At 47.2% G+C, this 18,908-nt stretch overlaps 1 protein-coding gene across 1 annotated transcript in view; it reads right to left on the bottom strand.

The window, feature by feature from the left end:
* Positions 1-18,681, bottom strand: part of Tbxas1 (thromboxane A synthase 1) — a 136,148-nt gene extending 117,467 nt beyond the window's left edge. Inside the window, exon 1 of the mRNA XM_048340327.1 lies at positions 18,482-18,681. Within this exon, the coding sequence (XP_048196284.1) occupies positions 18,482-18,570 (89 nt within the window). The 5' untranslated portion in view covers positions 18,571-18,681. The remainder of the gene's footprint in view (positions 1-18,481) is intronic.
* Between the last annotated feature and the right edge of the window lie 227 nt (positions 18,682-18,908).

Raw genomic sequence — 18,908 nt, 5'->3', positions numbered from 1 at the left:
AACTGACTTTGCCAGGTACTGGTACATAAGTACCCAAGTTTAATCCTTAATACTACTGAAAAAGTAAAATAAATCTTTACAATGGGTGATTAAGTCTTTGGACCATCCAGTGATTTCACCTGCCATCTTGTTCATCACTACTGCTGGGAAGATGGGACTCTCCAGGTGGGTCCAAGCAAGCCATCATGACAAATGAGATCTGCGTATTTATATAGCTGTGGCTTGATGAATACTCAGACGCTGCGACAAGAGAAGGCCATCTCAGTCCTTTCTCAGAGCACGCAGATCGACTGGACCAAAAGACTCACAGGCTCCTGAGTCACGGCCTCCGTACTACAGAAAGCTAGTCTGCATTTGGCTGTGGGTCTCCCACCCCCCCAAACTAAGACTCAGAGTTTACCAGCATGAAGGAGAAAAGTGGCAAGAAGCAAGTTCTCAATCAGCATGAGGCAAATAGGGAAATCACTGGGCCCCATTCTCTGAGAGAGTCAGCCCAGCCAGCCTGGCATTGAGTCCCAGGTGCCAGGACGCCCAGCGAATCATGATAGCCATGCCTGGCCGCTGGCACTCGCTAGACAGAAAGCAGCAGGCAATAGCAAACAATGCCGTAAGCCCTGCTATTCAGATCCTTGCCGAATATTCGGACTCTGCCTGTCCAATTCCTATTCTGATGATGCTTCTGACTATCTGACAGTATTTGCTGAACCTGGAAAAATAGAAAACAGTCCCTATATTCTTGTTTCTTGCCCAAGCCAGTGTGGAAACCAAACCAAACCAAAAGTCAGGATCCTCTAAGGAGGACCCCTCCCCCAGAAAGCCACTGAACTGAGGAGAGCAATGTCGAAGCTGTCCAACAACCATGATTACCATTACATCATTGAACTTTATTAAGAGAAGGTGCTGGAAAAAGCTGAAGCCCACCAGACTAATCACGGAACACATCCTGTGGGCTCAGCATACAGGAGATAAAGCCACAGGAAAGGATTTCAGAATGTGTGTTTTTAAATGCCTTTTCTATCCCCAAGAAAACTCAGCCCTGTCAGAAAAACCCAGGCAAGACCCTCTAGGCAAAGAAGACACAGCCTAGAACTAGAGACAGAGAACCGAGAAGGAAGCCTGAACCGGGCCCAGCCCCCAGAAAGGACCTGGGACAATCCTGGCCCTTCATCGCAGTGACAATTACAGGAGAATAACTACGCATGTGAGGCCTTTGTTTCTACTTTTCAACTAGAACAAAGCAATTGAGTGATGTCACCCAAGAAATATTTATGAAATTCTTCTGGGGTGGGTGGTATTGGTTATTTGACTAAATTTCCCACTAGAAAATCTAACGGCATAGCTAGAGGCAACAGAATACCTTTGTCCGGAGCCAGGGTGGGAGGGAGAATAATAATGGATTAATTAAATGTATAAATATAAACCTATTAAAATACATTTACATCCTTTAAAGAGGCAGCTTATGAGTCTGGGGACAGGAAGCCCAAAGAGGAGGTAACTCATGGAAGCCCCCACCTTGTCTTCAGATGGGAGCATTTGTTCCCATCAACTTTGAACTCACCTCTCTGTCTCCAGCACTCTGTGCTGCAGTTCTGCCCACTCGGTCGCGGAGGCAATGAGGCCACAAGCAGGGCCTTGGTGTTAAGGATATCATCCTAAAACTACTCTCTCAGAGGTGGAAGCTAAGGCCAGCTCCACAGACCGGCAGCAGCACTGCCACAAAACCATTGAGAGGACTCTTGCTCCTCCAACAGGTGAGTGCTGGACCCCACCCCAGGCCCCACCCCCAGCCCCACCCACAGCCCCACCCACAGGCCCCACCCACAGGCCCCCATGCTGCCTCCCCAACTTCCAATTCACAGGCTGAGCCTGGGGAGGACCCCTGCTCTCACTCTCATGGTAGTGGCTTGTTTAAGTAATTGATGATGGTGTCCTCATTGGGGAATCTTAGCACATCAAAAGCTATTGAGAAGCCGGAATTCACCTGGAGTCTGAATTCATCACTTTGTCAAGGATAACAAAGGCCCTGTGCTTTACCAGTGATCCCAGCTGAGGTGGCAGCGCTGCTTTAAAAAAGAAAGAAAAGGAAGAAACCATGGTGCTTTAATTAATGTTTCAAGAGCTCAGGTTCGCTGAAAAAAAGAAAAAAAAAAACACAACTCTTTTTCTTTTGATACAAATGGTGGGAAATACACATCCAGTGGGTATTTTGCAAATTTCTCAAGTGCAAGACAGTGAATCTGGCTCTGCTGAGGGAGGATCTGAGGGCCTGGGTGGCCCATCGGCCTGGTGGGCAGGTGCCTGGTCTCAGGAAGTTCGCTCCAGAGACTTCCCAAGGGCCCCGCCTGTCCACCTGCCCCCCACTTGGCTTCTGAGAACCACCATAGGTGAGCCCATACTGCTGAATTCGCTTTTTCTGGCCTGCCGCTTAGAACCCACTCATCTGCGAGCCTGCTTCCCAGTTCACTTTCTCATCCCAGCCTGTCTCTCCTGAGGCTCCTTCACCCAGTTTTTTTCATAGCCCCCGGCCTCCACACCCAGTTATATAGGCTGTTTGTAAGGTTGTCCCAGACACACTGCAGTTTGGGGGCTGAGATCACTGGGGCCAAGCCAGAAGCCCACGGGGCTGTGTGTGCAGATGGGGAGTGAACAGGTGCTGCTCTGATCACAAGCCAGTCACCTTTAAGGGACTTTGATAGCCGGGAGGCTACTCGGAAGCCAATGAGCGAGAGGGAGAAGGTCCAAAGCCACTGAATTCAGTTTCGTGGAACTGAAGCACACGCGAAAGCTCACACGGAAGCACACCAGCTTCCCTCCAGGACTCATCTCTGCCTCCAAAGACCTCCTCCCGACAGTACAGGCTAGGGTGGGGGTTTCCCCCTAGAATTGGGGGAGCCCTGATACTTTCTGGGTGCTTCTGCTTGTGTCTCAGAGCTGCCCCGTAGCTTCTAAATTGCTGGCGATTTGGAAACTTCTGTGTCAATCCTGACTCTCTTCCAATCCTCCTCTGCAGTCAGAGACGAAGTCCTGCCACTTCCCAGGCCATCAGTCCTCTCTCCCTCGGGAATAAGCACCCCCATCGGTCTGCACCCGGCCTCCAGCCTCCTCCAGTCAGCCCCCCTACACCAGTGCCAGAACTTGCCAACGTGCACAATGTGACCAGCTTGCAACCTCGCTCAGGATTCCCCGATGGCCCCTGGCCACTTTCAGACCACTTTCTAACTTCCTTTATTTAGTACAGCAGACTCTTGGTGATCGGCCCCAGGCTGACTTCAGCCTCCCTGCGGGGGTCTGGGTTCTTCTTTAGACTCGGGCAATCTCTCGTATTTCTAGTCCCACCCAGTTGTTTTCCGCTGGAGGCTTTGGTGAGCGTTTAAGAGGTGGCACGTAAGGCACCAGGTTTAATGATCACAGAGTCACTCAAGAGCAAGGCCCGCACATAAACATCCTCCCAAACCCACCTCTCCCTCTCCTGCCCTCCACACACAGCTCGGCCACCTGGTGCTGTTCACCTTCCTTTTGCATCTGGCAAGCCCTGCTCATTCTTCAGCCTCTTGCTTAGGTGCCCCCCCCCCCGCTCCCCCAAGACCACCCAGACCCACAGAGATGCTTCCCATGGCCATTCACGGAGTTTCACAGCGTCCCCGTGGCGCAGGCTTGCGAAGGAAGAGTGGAGAGCCCTGTGGTTTTGTTTGTCAGACGCTAATCCTGCCCCAATTCACTATTTATGGGACCTGCTCTGTCTCCGCGCTGCCGGCTTAGTCATCTGGGGCTAATCCCTTGTTTTTATGAAGTCCTCAAAGAACCCTTGAGATGCTGTTGTGCAAGAGGGACATGTGCCTCAGTTGAACCCAAGAGACAATTCCGTGAGATCCCAGAGTGGGCAGCCAGGGCTCCTGCCTTTGTGAGCAGGATGATACACAGAACTAGTATTCAGCTTCTCATGGAGGGGGGCAGCAAGAGCCCCGAGGCGTGCCGCACACAGAGGAACTCATTTCTCCTTTCATTCCCATGTTTTAGATGGGAAAACTGAGGCCCAGAGAGATGAAGTCATGCAGCCAAATGGAGAGCTGAGCCAGGTATGGAAGCTCAGGCCTATAACCCCGGCTGCTCAGGGGGCAGAGGTAGTAAAAGCTAAGTCTGAGATCAACCTGGGCAAAGGTAAGCTTTATCTGTAAAACAAAGTGAGAGCAAATAAAGGATGAGGAGTATGGTTCAAGTGAGAGGGCTTACCTAGCAAGTATGAGGCCTTGAGTTCAAACCTCAATACTGTCATAAACAAATGAAAAGACTGGGGCAGGGCAAGAGAGTGGTGACAATGTCCAAAAAGAAATGTACTCTTTACCTGACTTACGTGACTGGGACCCCTCTGTACATCATCTTTATAATAACAATTTAAAAATTAAAAAATGAAAAGAGAGAAACAAAGAGGAGATTTGAACCCAAACTGCTGACTCTGTAGTCTGTTCTCTCTCCAGCAGGCTCTCTTGGCTATCATTTTGCATTTGCAGAACACAAGTTGTCCAGAATCTACCCTGCCTCTGCTTAAGCAGGCTGCACACAGGCCTTTGCCTCTGTCTGAAGATGAGTGTGAGCTTATGCCTCCCAGACCAGCAGCTATTTCCATCCCTCTGTCTCACTGTGACATGCCCAGTAGCCCAGAAAAGCCCTGGAAAGCAGTTCTGACTCTTGGCTTTGCACACAGTGTAAAGTGCTTAGGCAAGTCAAAGGAACAAAAGGATGTTGTGTGAGTCCCCCCAATATCTATGATGCCATTGCATTTTGTTTATTGCTGTAAGCTCCTCATTTTTGTTTTGAGCTAATTCTTGGCAAGTTTACCCATCAGCCTTTGATTATCTCTTAGCTACAGTGATCAACTGTGAATCTAGTGGAGATCTTACACTACATAGCTCCAGTCTAAGATGGCCAAGTCTCAGTGCCTGTTGCTCATCACAGGGGATGACCTGGTCCTTCTGGGCTCTGTACCCAGATTCTCAGACGCACAGGACTTCCAGGTTCTTCCCCGATCACCCACCCATGAGCCCATCCATTGTCTGCCCCATGTAATCAAGACACTATTTCAGTCCTTTGTCCTAGTTCTTGCCCCTCCTAGCCATTCTTTCTCACCATTTGTATTAGTAAGCCACTACTGTATAACAAATCCCCCCAAGCCCCTTCAAACCACAAACGTGTTATTTCAGAAGGAATCTAGATGGAGATTAACTTCATCTTTGAGATAAGGATCACCCAGCAAGTTACAGGCAAGCTGGTCCAGATGGTTCCTAGAGTTCTCCTTGGGGGTCCCTCCTCCCCCCCCCCCCCCCGCCATGGCTCCTGGAGCTCTCCTCTGGCTTCTCAGAGCAGATCTCTCCAGCACTGCTCAACAGGCCTGCTGGCTTCCCCAAATCAAAGACAGAGCAGGAGCTTCGTGATGGAGGGGCATGGCACTGTGACATCTTTTTTTCCATCCTTGGAAACACAAGTTAAATCCAGTGCATTGTAGGCCTAGTAATATAAGGATACCCCCTTCCTTCTGACAGCCACTATCCAGCACCCAAGGAGTAGTTTCAGGAAACAAAAATAATCAACTCCCCCCTTCACCACCCCTTAATAACCCAGGAGAGCCCTAACACCCATGAGCACATTTAAAATAATTCTGGAACCATTTCTGTTTCAGCCACCGACATTGCTTGGCATAACAACTTTCATAAATTTACTGCCCAGAGTAGAACCATGAATTTCTCCTCAACAATACAGCTTGCAATTGGCAAGGGTGTCCCCTGGCTGTTCTACTTCAGGCCAGGACAAACTCACTGTACTGAGCATCCACGTGACCTCTGGCTGTCTGGACTTCAGACATTCTCCCCTAAGTCTTGCTTTCTCAGACTAGTGCTGAAATCATAGGCCCTTCCTCCAGGCCATCCTGTCTGACTCAATTATTTGCTCTTCTTAGAGGATGCCCGAGTCCATCGTTAAAGACACCCCGCCTTCCATCCCTTCTTTGGCTACAAGCTCCTAGGCTCAGCCCAGATCCAATCTGAGCTCTACACTGAGCTCTGCTGTAGCTCATCACTCCACAGGCAAGGCCCGGGTGTCAGTGTCTCAGCCAGCAATTTCCCCACTGATGTCTGGCTTTTCTTAGAGATTCATGATTTTCATTTATAATAAAAATTCCAGGCTAGGTGTCAGTAGCTCATACCTGTATGCCTAAGCTACTCAGGAAGCTGAGATCTGCCGGGTTTGCAGAAAGATCCCTGACAGTTCCCGTCCAAAAAGTCAGCAAAATGACAGACAGGAAGTATGGCTCAAGGCATAAGCAAAAAAACAAAGAACAACCAAAAGAGTGCAAGGCTCTGAGGAGTTCAAGCCCTGGTTCTAGCACAAAAATAAATAAATATCCAATGTTCACTAACTGTATAATTTGTTGTTTATTTTATTTACTTTTATTATTCTATCATATCATTTATGACCTCTTTCTGTTTTGACCAGAATCCAAATATGTGATCTTGGGACATGGGGCAGATGGAATTGTGGCTCCTGCTTCTTCCTGCCTACCCTGTACTCAGAGTCTACATGAGCACCCTTTGTGAGTCTCCAAAACCTCCTGGTACAAAAGTGGAGTCTTCTTCCTGAGCCCATTAATACTAGGCTTGCACACATGACTTACTTTAGCCAACAGAATGCAGTCTTTCTAAGATGGAACCGCAAAGCCATTTCTGTGTCCTTTACATTTCTCTCATTCCTGTGACCTTTCAGGGCCCAAGCTTCCCCGTTCTTCCACCAGAAGATCAGGTTTGAACCCCACTCTCAGCCTGGAACAGAGCTGCTCTAAGCAACCCACACATCATGGGAAAAATAAACGTGGTCATTTGCCAATGCATTTGAGGTGGTTTGTTACACAGCAATAGCTGATTAATACCTGTCTATTCATTTCACTTCATTATTTGATTTGTAAAATAGGGCCATTGGATTATAATCAAAGAAGCACAACATTTTTTTTCTCTCCTGCAACACAGCTAATAGCCATGACCTGTACCCAACAATATCAGAGACCAAAGACTATAGTCAAGATGGCAATGCTGTAGAGGAAGAGAAGGATGAGAGGAATGGAACAGTCAAAGGAGAGGTGATGGTGGGAATGCAAACTTGTTCAACCCCTCTGGAAAGCAGTGTGGAGGTTCCTAAGAAGGCTAAACATAGAGCTCCCCTACGACCCAGCAGCCCCACTTTTGGGCACCTACCCAAAATATTAAAAGCAAGAACACACTAAAGCCACCAGCACAACAATGTTCATCGCAGCACAATTTGTCATTGCTAAAACATGGAACCAACCTAGATGCCCCTCAGTAGACGAGTGGATCAGGAAAATGTGGTACATATACACAGTGGAATTCTATGCCTTCATCAGAAGGAAAGACACTGCCCCATTCATAAGGAAATGGAAGCAATTGGAAAAAAAAATCATACTAAGTGAAGTGACACAGACCCAAAGAAACATAAACCCTATGGTGTCCCTCACAGGGAAAAGCTAGTACAGGAATAGGCTAGTCATGGTAGAAGACCAAAATACCACAATAACTACATCCATATGCCCACATAAGAAGATGCCAAGTGAAATGAACTCCACATTACAGAAACAAGAGTTGTGCCACTGTTGTGATTGTTCTCAGCATGCCATGTGAACTCGTACTACTTTTTTTTTCTCTTTTTCCTTGTCAGTTTGTTTGACTGAGTGGTTTGTCTAGTTTTGTTTCTCTTGTAATCCCTTCCTGTGGCTGTACCCTCACTATCACTGTACTACATCTGAGTACCCTGGATATTGTCCGATACAGGTAGTAGAACTGGGGAAGGGAGAGGGAATACCAAAATCGAGAGACAAAGAACAAAAGGACAAACCATTCAAAAAGCAACACTTAGAAACCATTTGGTATAAACCAATTGCACAACTCTTGTGGGGAGAGGGGGAGAAATGAGGAAGGAGGTAACAAGTAGAACAGGAAATGTACTTACTGCCTTTCATATGAATCTGTAACCCCTCTGTATCACACTTTGACAATAAAAAAAAGGGTGGGACACAGTGAACAAATGCAGCACTGATACTTACTAGACACTATGTTGAAAATGAACAGTACAACTTGTGAGCGGGGATGGAAGGGAAAAACTGGGAGAGAGTGAGGGAAAGGGTGACACTATTCAAAAATAAATGCACTAATTGTGTACATTTATTTAAAAAAAGGAGAGGTGATTGGTTGGCTAGCTGGCTTATTACCTTTAGCATAGAAGAGAATAAAGCCTGCAAAAAAATGTTTACATTGACACAGATAAGGATGATGAGGTAAGAGGTTGGACTAGAGTGATACAAAATATCTGGTCTATGAAAGACAAGAGAGGAGGACTAGCCAGGAACCAGTGGCTCATGCCTGTAATCCTAGCTACTCAGGAGGCTGAGATCTTGTAGGGGATGGCTATACCTTTAAGACCTGGGACTCCTGGCTGCTAGCCAGTCCCACCTCCTTCTGGGTCCGAAACCAGAAGAGGCAGCCAAACCAGCCCTGCCTCTCGTCTGTGTGCCACCATGGCACCGGCTGAGCCAAGAGGCCGGGCCTCTGCGGGAAGTTCTGTGACACCACCATGATGGACAGTTCATTAGCCAATCGTTAATACCCAGTTAGTCCCCCCTCTTCCTGCCACCATTACTGTTATATAACACACACACACACACACCCCGAATAAAACTTTGGAAAGCTCTTGAAGCTGACTCCGAGGTGTCCATGCTTACCCGGTCTCCTAGGCAAGTATAGGGAGGGCATTCTCCCAACTACATGCTGACCGAGGCTATCCATGACCCTCGCTCCCGCACTACTTCCTACTGGCCAGAGGATATGCGTTGAGAGCGATAGGGGAACACATAAGGGGAAGAAAGGCTTGGTCTCTCCACAAAGGAGAGGATAGATTTAGCCCGGCAAGATCTGAGAATAGCAGCTTCAAGCCAGCCTGAGCAGGAAAGTCCTTGAGACTTTTAACTCCAGTTAATCACCAAAAAACAAAAAACAGAAATGGAGCTGTGATTTGAGTGGTAGAATGCCAGTCTTGAGCAAAAAAAATATTAGGAACAGTGTTCAGGCTCTGAGTTCAAGCCCCAAGACTGGCAAAATGCGGGGGTGGGAGGAGAGAGAGATTTATCTACCTATGTGCTACACAGCGTTCATATTTCAAGTTCTCAAGTCCAAGGGCAAGGCAAGTATCAACCAGGGAAAGGAAGAACAAATAAGAAAGGATTGAGCTCATCCCATTCGAATCAGATGATCGATGTAAATTTCAACTTGGGAAAATTGAGAAACTCCTGGGAAGCTAAATTGCATTGAGCTTTATTTATAGAGCATCTTCTGAGAAACAGATTTTTTATTTTTCAACACCTAGAACTAAACAGTGATGGGACTAAGCATTGCCACCAAGGGCCTAGTAACAACATGCTGGTGTCTGTTTCCTTGCCCCAGTGCCTGCGTCCTGCTTTTCTGAGAGACAGGCAAGGGACAGACGATCCCACATCACCACAGTGCAAGAGGCCAACTGGCTGTGGGCTCAAACCTTCTTAGAAAAAATACCCACAATGCTCTTCTCCACTGCCTTCCTTCCCAGCTGTACTCTGGCTTCCACGCCTCACCATCACTCAATTGGGATCGTCTCAAACATCCCCTAACACTCCTTAGTTGCCAAATCCAAGGGGCATTTCCTAAATCCCTGGAGTAGTTCAAGGTCAAACATAGTGGCAGAAGTTCAAGATTATGCCACAAGAGGCCATTTGTTTCACCTGGAGCTCTTTTCCCTTTCCATTTTCCACTCACACTCATGAGAACTCAGAAAGATGTTCGGACCATGAAGAAATCAAAGGAAAGCCAAGGTGACCAGAGAAAAGGAAGAGTTAACATTTAGCACATGTTGGCTGCGCCAGACACTGCCTCAAGTCAGGCCATGAGTTAGCAGCTTTGGTTCTCCCCACGTGCCGTGAGACGGGAGCACCGTTCTCCTGAGGCACAGGGGATCTGCCTTCCAAATTCAAGCTCTGGACTGCGCAAAGGCAGCCATGAGCAAGGTGTTTTTAAAGGCACTGTTAGGAAGTGGAGAACTGCTAATGTGCTGGGAAGGAGAGTGTTTTCCTCAATGGCTTCAGTCATCTTTGCATTTATGATTAGATCTGACAATCCTTGCTTTTGTCAATAGCACAGAGATGAACTTCAGCTCCCAGCCCCATCTAGTCTGATTCATAAAAACAAACATCTGTGTGTGTGTGTGTGTGTGTGTGTGTGTGTGTGTGTGTGCACGCACCAGTACTGGGGCTTGAACTCAGGGCCTTGTAATCTCACTTGGGTTTTTTTGCTCCAGGATGATGCTCTACCACTTGATCCATACTGGATCACTTCTGGCTTTTTGCTGGAAGTGATTGGAGATAAAAGTCTCTTTGAGTTTTCTGCCCAGGCTGCCTTTGAACTGTGATCCTCAGATCTCAGCTTTCTGAATAGCTAGGATTACAGGCGTGAGCCACTAGCACAAGTCTTCAGTGAAACTTTCAGCATGACATTATAATAATGTCACAAGTTGGGGGGAGGGGGCAGGGCAAGGGTGGCCGCAGTAAGGATGCACCCCGACTGAATAGAAATTCTCTGAGCTGGCGTTCACACTGACAAATGATGAGGAACAAGCATGGGGTGCCCATATATACCATGCATTTGTCATGCCGAGCCCTGCATCCAATTTGGTTGAACAGATCATTGCCTAATAGAATTGCATGGAGCACTCACACGTGATGCTAGGCATTTAGGCTAAAGATTGCTGAGTGCGGCCCAGGGCTGCCCTTGTAAGACTCACCGTCTGACGTGCCCTGAGTGGCAGGAAGGAGGGAAGGAGTGGCAGGAACAGGAGCCTTGAGCAGGAAGAGCTCAGGCGAGAAGTGCCTGCACTGGCCTGAGACCCGGTCCCAGGTGTGAGACAGCCCCAGGACCAAGCCAGTAGGACATAATTTCCCGTGGGGACAACCAGAAGAGTGTCACACACAGGGGTAGTGGACTGCTGGTGGCGTGTCTGCTGCAGCTACAGGATGGGGCACGAGACCAGAAGCCAGTGGTGGGAAGCTAATTCCTTGCATAGAATGTTTCAAAAGCCCTTGACTGCCATAGTAAAAAAAAAAAAAAAAGAACAGGTTGAGAAGAAAAGATAGAATTGATGGAAGGTGAGGATAAAAGACAGCAAAGAGGCAAGTCTGAATCCCTGAGAGTCAGTGATGGCCCGGAGGAAAATGTGCGACCTATTGAGAAGCAGCTTCCTCTGGCATGCTCTTCCCTATGAGCAAACGGGCAAGACAGGTGACTTGCCCAAGGTCACCTTCAAAGGAAAAAACCAAACAAAACACAATGTGTCTGTCCCTGAATGAACAGCCTGGCTGATTTTCACAATGCCATACTTCGCAGCTGCCCCCCCCCCTCCGCCCCCGCATGGTCCCTCCTCTCAGGAGATGAAGCTTCTGGCTTTGCCCACTCTCTGGGTACAGAGAGGGTTAAAAGCTGGAAACACACAACCAACTACATTACCGTCTCATTACTTGCAGCCTGGGGGCCCCCGCTGCCTATCGATTTGTGAAGGTGGGATATGGCGGTGCATGAGGTACCTCAACTTCTCTGAGAGCCTAGTGTACATTGTGCATTTATTGACAATCGGAGAGTGCAGGTGAGCTGAAATGTCAAGTCTCTTTGATTGGGAGTGGAGTTATAACTTGGTACACAAATGCTGGTTATCTCATTGATCAGCTCTTCTCGTTGGCAGAACTTCCAATCAGCTTGTGTTTGAATAATGAAAATGGGAAAAATCAATCAATCATTGCTTAAATACACATTGCAGTTGGGACAATCGAACACAAGACCTAAGGGGAAAGGAATACAAACAAATGGATATTGGTAGAGTCTGGATGCCATTGCTTTCCATTGTGACCACTGCTGATCAATAGAAGAGGGTAGAGAAATTGTCTCTTTGCTGGGGGTTGGGGACCTCCTTTCCCCTCTCCTGGAGTCAGGGTGCCCCGCTCAGACCCTGCGAGCTCTAATAACCCCTCTGCCTACCACATCTGCTAACACCTATGCTCTGTATTTCGTCCCATCCCTTTCTTCTGCAGTGCTAGACCTGGATTTCTTTGGTTTTCCTTTTGAATTAGCTCAAATAAATTATCTAAAGGAGTTTCATTGTGAGGTTTCCATAAATGCATGTACTGTCCTTTGATCAAATTCATTTCCTTCTATTACCCTTGATTATCTCCTCTCCCTGTCTTTCTCTCCAATTTCCAATGTCATGTGTGTGTGTGTGTGTGTGTGTGTGTGTGTGTGTGTGTGTGCAGTGCTCAGGAAATGGAAGCCACTATCTGTAGGAGTTACTTGGCCTTTTGATGGCGTCTGTGAGGAAAGTGAAGGAGAGGCGTCTTTCTGGGCCTAGTCGGGATCTGACGGTCCCCGTGTTCCTGACTCTCCATAACTGAAGCACCGATTTACAACAGCTCGAGCGTCCGCCCACCCTCCTCTCCCCAAAGCCTTCCCCCACCTCACCCAGATGCACGTCCACACTAGCAGAAACAAGCCCGCACAAGGCTAAGGACGCCCTGGAAGACGGGCACTTACCTTCAGTGGCAAGTGATAGCTATTAGGTTTGTCCTTGCAGCCTCTGAGGGTGGGGAAAGGGGTTATTTGATAGCTTTATTTCAGGGAGTGCTGCTTCCTCCCAGTGAAAAGATGCCCCAAGCATGTACTGAGCAGCTCAGTAAGACAGACATAAATCTGATGGTTGTTTTCTTTCTGAAACAAATAAGATTCTTGCTTCATTTCTGCCCCCAAACTAGATGCTACTAGAAGCCCAGAATGCTACTAGAAACCTGGGTTCCTTCCTAGACAGGGAAGAGTGACCAGAAGCAGTAAGAATATTGCTAATGCTTTCTTTAAAAAAAAAAAAAAGTATAAAAGCTGGGTGTCAGTGGCTTATACCTATAATCCTAGCTACTCAGGAGGTTGAGATCTGAGGATCATGGTTCAAAGCCAGCCCAGGCAGGAAAGTGTATGAGACTCTTATCTCCAATTATCCACCAAAAAGCCAGAAGTGGAGCTGTGGCTCAAGTGCAGAGAGCTAGCTGTGAGGAAAAAGCACAAGGACAGCACCTAGGTCCTGAGTTCAAGCCTAAGAACCCGTGCACCCATGCACACACATACACGAGTCATCTTCACAATGAATGTGACTTTTCCACACAAGTCCTAGAACTGATCTATTCCCTCAGCGATGCCTTATTGTTTTATAATCACATGATGCTTTGGATTACAAATAATATTACCTAGTTTAATTACCTACTTGCTAAAATCAGGACTGTGTGTGTGTGTGTGTGTGTGTGTGTGCGTGTGTGTGTGTGTGTGTGTGTGTGTGTGTGTTTAAATCAATCCACTCTCAACAAGGATTTGTTGCGTGAGGGCTTTCGGAAATGACATCTAGACCTCTACCTCTGGCCACAGGACAGTCTTGAGGTTGTATTTGCTGATAGTAGTGAGTCTGCAATGAAGGTTCAGCCTATCAGAAAAATGCCTTTGAAGGTCATAAAATTCATTTGACTGTATAAGTTCTGGTATGTATGCTAAAATAATCAGTCACGTTACTTTACAGTCACACCTCGTACTCTCGTTCTGGAAAAAAATCAATAAAGCAAGGAGAAAGACAGGGATCTTGTGAATAACTATTTAGAAGAGAGAAAACAAACAACAATAATATTCTACAACAGGAAGCACAGAGCTAGTTTTCATAAGCAAGCTCCATTTTATCTCTGAGCTCATCACGGAGTTATTAAACTGAAGTACCCATCCTATCCTGGGCAAAAATACAAAAATATTTTTTTAACAAAAGAAGAAGGAGCATGTTCATCCTTCTATAGGTGCTGGAGGAAGTGGGAATTATCCATGGAATGTTTGATGTGTTTCTAAATGGCACCCATTGCTTACACTCTTATTGTCCTCCACCAAAGGTTACAAGCCAATGCTGCCTTTGTGGAGGAGGCTTCCCATCTCACAGGCTGAGGGGTGAAAGGCAGGGAAGGAGGGACAGGCAGAGGAGTGGCAGGAGAGCCTAAGACTCTCCGCTTCCTCTGTCTGACTGGTGACCCAGAAAAACTGAAAGGATGTGGCTAGAAAGGGAGAAGTGAGAGTCTTGCATGAAGCTACAACGAACCCCACAGTTCCAGTCTCCTGGGACAGCTTGTTAGCCTCAGGAACTGCCACCAAGGACAACTAGGTACCCCAATAGAAGGAGCCCTCATTCATGGAAGCCAACTGGCTTTGCAAGAGTGGTAGTGGGGACAGCCCAGACCTGTCCATAAAGAAATGTCAGCACACACAGAGAAGCCATGGGGTCTGCACCCTATCACACACCCCTTGCTTTTGTGGCATTCCTGGTGGTTGCTGAGGGACACTCACAACCTACCGAAGCCAACGCGCCTGCCGCCTGGCTGGACCACTGTGGGTCCTCGCTTGCCCTAGCGCTGAACTTGGAGCCAGCTCTAAGCATGCTTCCTGCTTTTGCCTCTAGACATCCTGTAGGATGCCATTTCTAGGGACTACATGGAATAATGTCAGTGCTTTATTTCCTCTGTGTAGCAGCTTCCTCTTCTCCATTGGGTCACAAATGCATCCAAGCACTTTTTTAAGGAGAAGGCACCTGCTAGGTTTCCTTCCTTCCTTCCTTCCTTCCTTCCTTCCTTCCTTCCTTCCTTCCTTCCTTCCTTCCTTCCTTCCTTCCTTCCTTCCTTCCTTCCTTCCTTCCTGTTTAGCAGTCCTGGGGTTAGAACTCTGAGTCTCAGATTTGCTAAGCAAGTGCACTACTACCTAAGCCATACCCCTAAGTCTTTTTTCCCCCTTTACTTATTTTTCAGTGATTATTAAGTATTTATTGAGTGCATGCCATGAGCTCTTCTCTGCAAGGTGAAAACTGTTCACCTGCATTGATCCCAAGAACAGTGCGCAGGCCACACCAAACACACCCTAGGCGTTCGGGGATGAGATGTGTTAGGTAGTAAGGGAGTTAGGTTTTGTATGAATCTGAGGAGATAAACAGAAGGCCAAAGAAGAAATCACTACTGGAGATTAGGGGCTGGAATAAGCCTTTTGTCAACATTAGGCACCAACAAAGTGCCAGGTGTTGTGAAAGGAATAGATAGGAAGGGGAATTGGATAAAAAATGGTCTGAGAAGGGGCTTGCCAGCAGGAAAACAGGAAATGTGGAAGGAAAGAGCCCAACAAGAGCACTCCAAGCAAGGATGCCAGCCACTCATGGCACCACGTAACATTCACAACACTGCATCCATCAATACAACCACAGCACAGGACATCGTGGAGCTAGAGGGGAGACAGGATCACCATACTGCAAGTCCTAGACTTCTTAACGTGCCTTCATTCAGCCGGACACTAGTAGGGCTTCTATTTCCTGGATGTGAAGGTTCCAGAATTAAACTGAGAGAAGAGCCTTTGCCTCTGCCCTTGAAGACCTCCCAGGCTAAGAGGATAAGACACAATCTTCTGACCTCAGGATTTTACCCGCTCAACCTTGCAGTGTCACCTGTCCTGAGACCAGATGGAACTCTAAAAGGAAGGACTACTGCCACTCTGCACAAATCCCGTCAGGAGCAGCATGACCCTGAGTGTCTCCATACCTCTGTGGTCCTTGCCTGTGAACCCTAACACCAGAGACAACTCCATCTTTCCCCTTCCTCACGGATGCTCTCGGGAGATGCAGCTGAGGGAAAGCCTCGATGAAGGCAAGCCGAGGTCTTCTGCTCCGAGTCAGCCTGGGGTCCTACCTGAAGGAGGCCGTGCTGCCCCATAGCCTCCTCCCTTCCAGCATGAACCTCTCTACCTTCAGCTCCCCTCCAAAGTCCCCACGGTTCCCTGTGTGGGAAACACGTGACCCAACCTCCTGGGCCCTGACCTCGTACCAGCGCCGCCCACCATGCTTGGCATACATTAACAGGTCAATCAATAGTCCTGTGATAACTAATGGAAGCCAGGCTTCTCTTCTTTACTGCCCAGGCTTTGCACCTCTATCTTAATGTCTGAGTCTTTGAACCTAGTTATTAATCCAGCCTGGGAACAGATCACTCACACACACACACACACACACACACACACACACACACAGAACTGCCTTGCTGACTGGCGTGGTGTCCCTGTGTCTCTGCTCTGAGCTGATTGCAAACACCCATTCACTGCCGTTTATCAGCCAGGGCACAGGCCCCTCTCCATGACCAGAACAATGGCCGCGTATATAATCCACTCATCAGACATCGATTTGGGCTGTCCTGTATGTCTGATGCAGAGCTGTGAGTTCAGACTGCAGAAATGAAAAAGACAGGAACAAAATGTAGACAAGTGTAAGTGTACAATTGTTTACACTGATGCTTTAATACCACCTCGAAAGGCTCTGGGGGAACAGACCTTAAGAACCACAGTCACGGCAGAGTGAGTGATAAAGACAAGTAATACTAAAAAGTATATAAGCTGGAGACTGGTGGCTCACGTCTGTAATCCTAGCTACTCAGGAAGCTGAGATGTGAGAACTACCGTTCAAAGTTAGCTGGGGCAGAAAAGTCCATGAGACTCGTATCTCCAGTTAACCAATAAAACTGATGTTAGTGTGAGACCCTGAGTTCAAGTCCCAGTATCAGCACTTAAATAAATACAAACCAATCAGCACATTAAGACATAAAAATAAACCTATAAGTCCAAGCCACTAAAGACAATTTTTTGTTTTGACAGCAGGGAGGATGAAATCCAGGGCCACACACGTTTCCCCACTTTACTACACCCCCAGTCTCAAGATTTGCCTTCTACTTACAGACCACAGAGTTGATAGTTTTTAAGAGTGGCCAACATCCATTATGTACTTGCTGCATGCATGCTCTGTGCTAGGTGCTTTATTGAACCCAGCAAGGTTCAATTGCAAGGAGCACTGCCATTTGCAGGGAAGGGGCTACCATTTGCTTTTTGCTTTGCATGTGTCGAGTTTCAATGCTGGATAAACTACCCCAAGATGGAAAAGTTCAAAAGATAATTAAACCAGTTTACAAGGCAAGGCAGCACTGGGACTGAAGCTGGGTTGCAGAGCCAATTTCCAAGAAGTAATTTCATCATCACAGAACATCAAACGTGCATTCCACTTTCAGCTATGCAAATTCCAAAAGAATAATACCTCACATTTGCATAATGCTTGATGCTTTTCAAAGTGCTTTCCCAGTTATTAATCTACAGGAAGCTTTATTACCACCAGAAACATAAATTGAAATGCTGTTCAACTCCATTATTTTTTTTTTCCACTCTCCCCTCACAAAACCAGAGCCACCTAAATCCAGGTGCCTTTGATTTAGTGGGTAACTCTAATAAGTGTAACAGACAAGGCTGAATGTGCACAAATGTAGCGCATGTGAGGTCTTCAAGCTGCAGACATCACAGAGCCAGGCTTAAGAAAATCTGCTGTTGAATTAGCAAAACCACAGGGGAGCAACTTGTAGTTCAAGTTTGAGGTTCTTTCAGAGCATCAGATTTTGTGCGAGCTGTATGTTCTACCTTCTTAAGAATCCATGCGTGCCCTTCTACCACATATTACACAATTAGATCTACCACTTTGCCCTTAAACCTGCTCAAGTCCCTGTCGATGATAACTTCCCACAAAGGGGCTCATGTTTCCAAAACAGCTTCTCTCTTGCTCTGTGTGTGTGTGTGTGTGTGTGTGTGTGTGTGTGTGTGTGTGTGTGTGTGTGTAACAGTACTGGGGCTTGAACTCAGGGCCTGGGCATTGTCCCTTACGTTTTCAGTTCAATGACTATGCTCTACCCACTTGAGCCACACTGCCACTTCTAGCTTTTTTTTTTTTTGCTGATTATTTGGACATGAGACTCTCATGAGTTTTTCTTTGCCCAGGCTGGCTTTGAACCACAATCATCATAGTAGAGCCTCTTGAATAGCTAGGATTACAGGTGTGAGCCAGCAGCACTCCACTCTTTTTCTTTTCTCATATAATCTAGTATAATTCAACATTTTGAATCCATTATAAATCCAACATTGAAAGGGGATCTTCCAAAAACGAGTCAGGAAGATGCGATAGGACTGCGAAGAAACGCCGCTCCCCACACCTAATACCTAATACCAATTTGTTTCTCTTTCCATCTCTTTCAAACTTAATTATGTGGTGCCCTTCTCAGGCCGCTGAATCAGCAGCATTTCCTGACCCTCCAATCGCATGCATTTTAGCAAAAGATTAACCTGGCTGTTTGCTTTTCATTCTGAAACCGTGTTAATACTCAACTCCCTCTAGATTAGAAAAAGAAGGCAAACACTACTCCCGCACACCCAGCTGGCACCAGCCCGGCTCCGGGTCTGGCCTGTCTAGGGGAGTCACAGACACTGGGGCTGCTGGCACTTACCATTTCAGCAGAGCCAAGAGAGCCACACACAGGGCCAGTGTCACCATGGGACCGCTCACTTCCAATTTCAGGAACCCCAAGATTTCCATTGTTCCTCTGAGAGCCCACAGGAGTGGTCCTCCAGGGGAAAGAGGAGCGGATCTACTGCTCTCACTGGAGGAGCCTGGGTCTTCCGGCCGTAGAGGAACAAGTAAGCACCCAAGAACGTGGCATCCATCAAGTGGGTCCCAAAAGAAGATGTGCTCCTTCTCAGTGTCTCTTTATAAAGAGGAAGGAAGGGGGAGGGAAAAACAAAAGGTTCCAGGCTAAGGCAATGAATCAGCAACTATGTTCTTGACGACTGTGATGTCAATAAACATTTATGTTAGCTTCTCTGGGAGGCGACAGCAGACAGATGGGTTCCATAGTCACTGAGAGATTGTGGTCA

This window comes from Perognathus longimembris, chromosome 2 (genome assembly GCF_023159225.1).
Source record: "Perognathus longimembris pacificus isolate PPM17 chromosome 2, ASM2315922v1, whole genome shotgun sequence".
NCBI classification, from domain to species: Eukaryota; Metazoa; Chordata; class Mammalia; order Rodentia; family Heteromyidae; genus Perognathus; species Perognathus longimembris.
The sequence above is the reverse complement of the archived record's forward strand: the minus strand, read 5'-3'. Positions and strand labels throughout refer to the sequence as shown.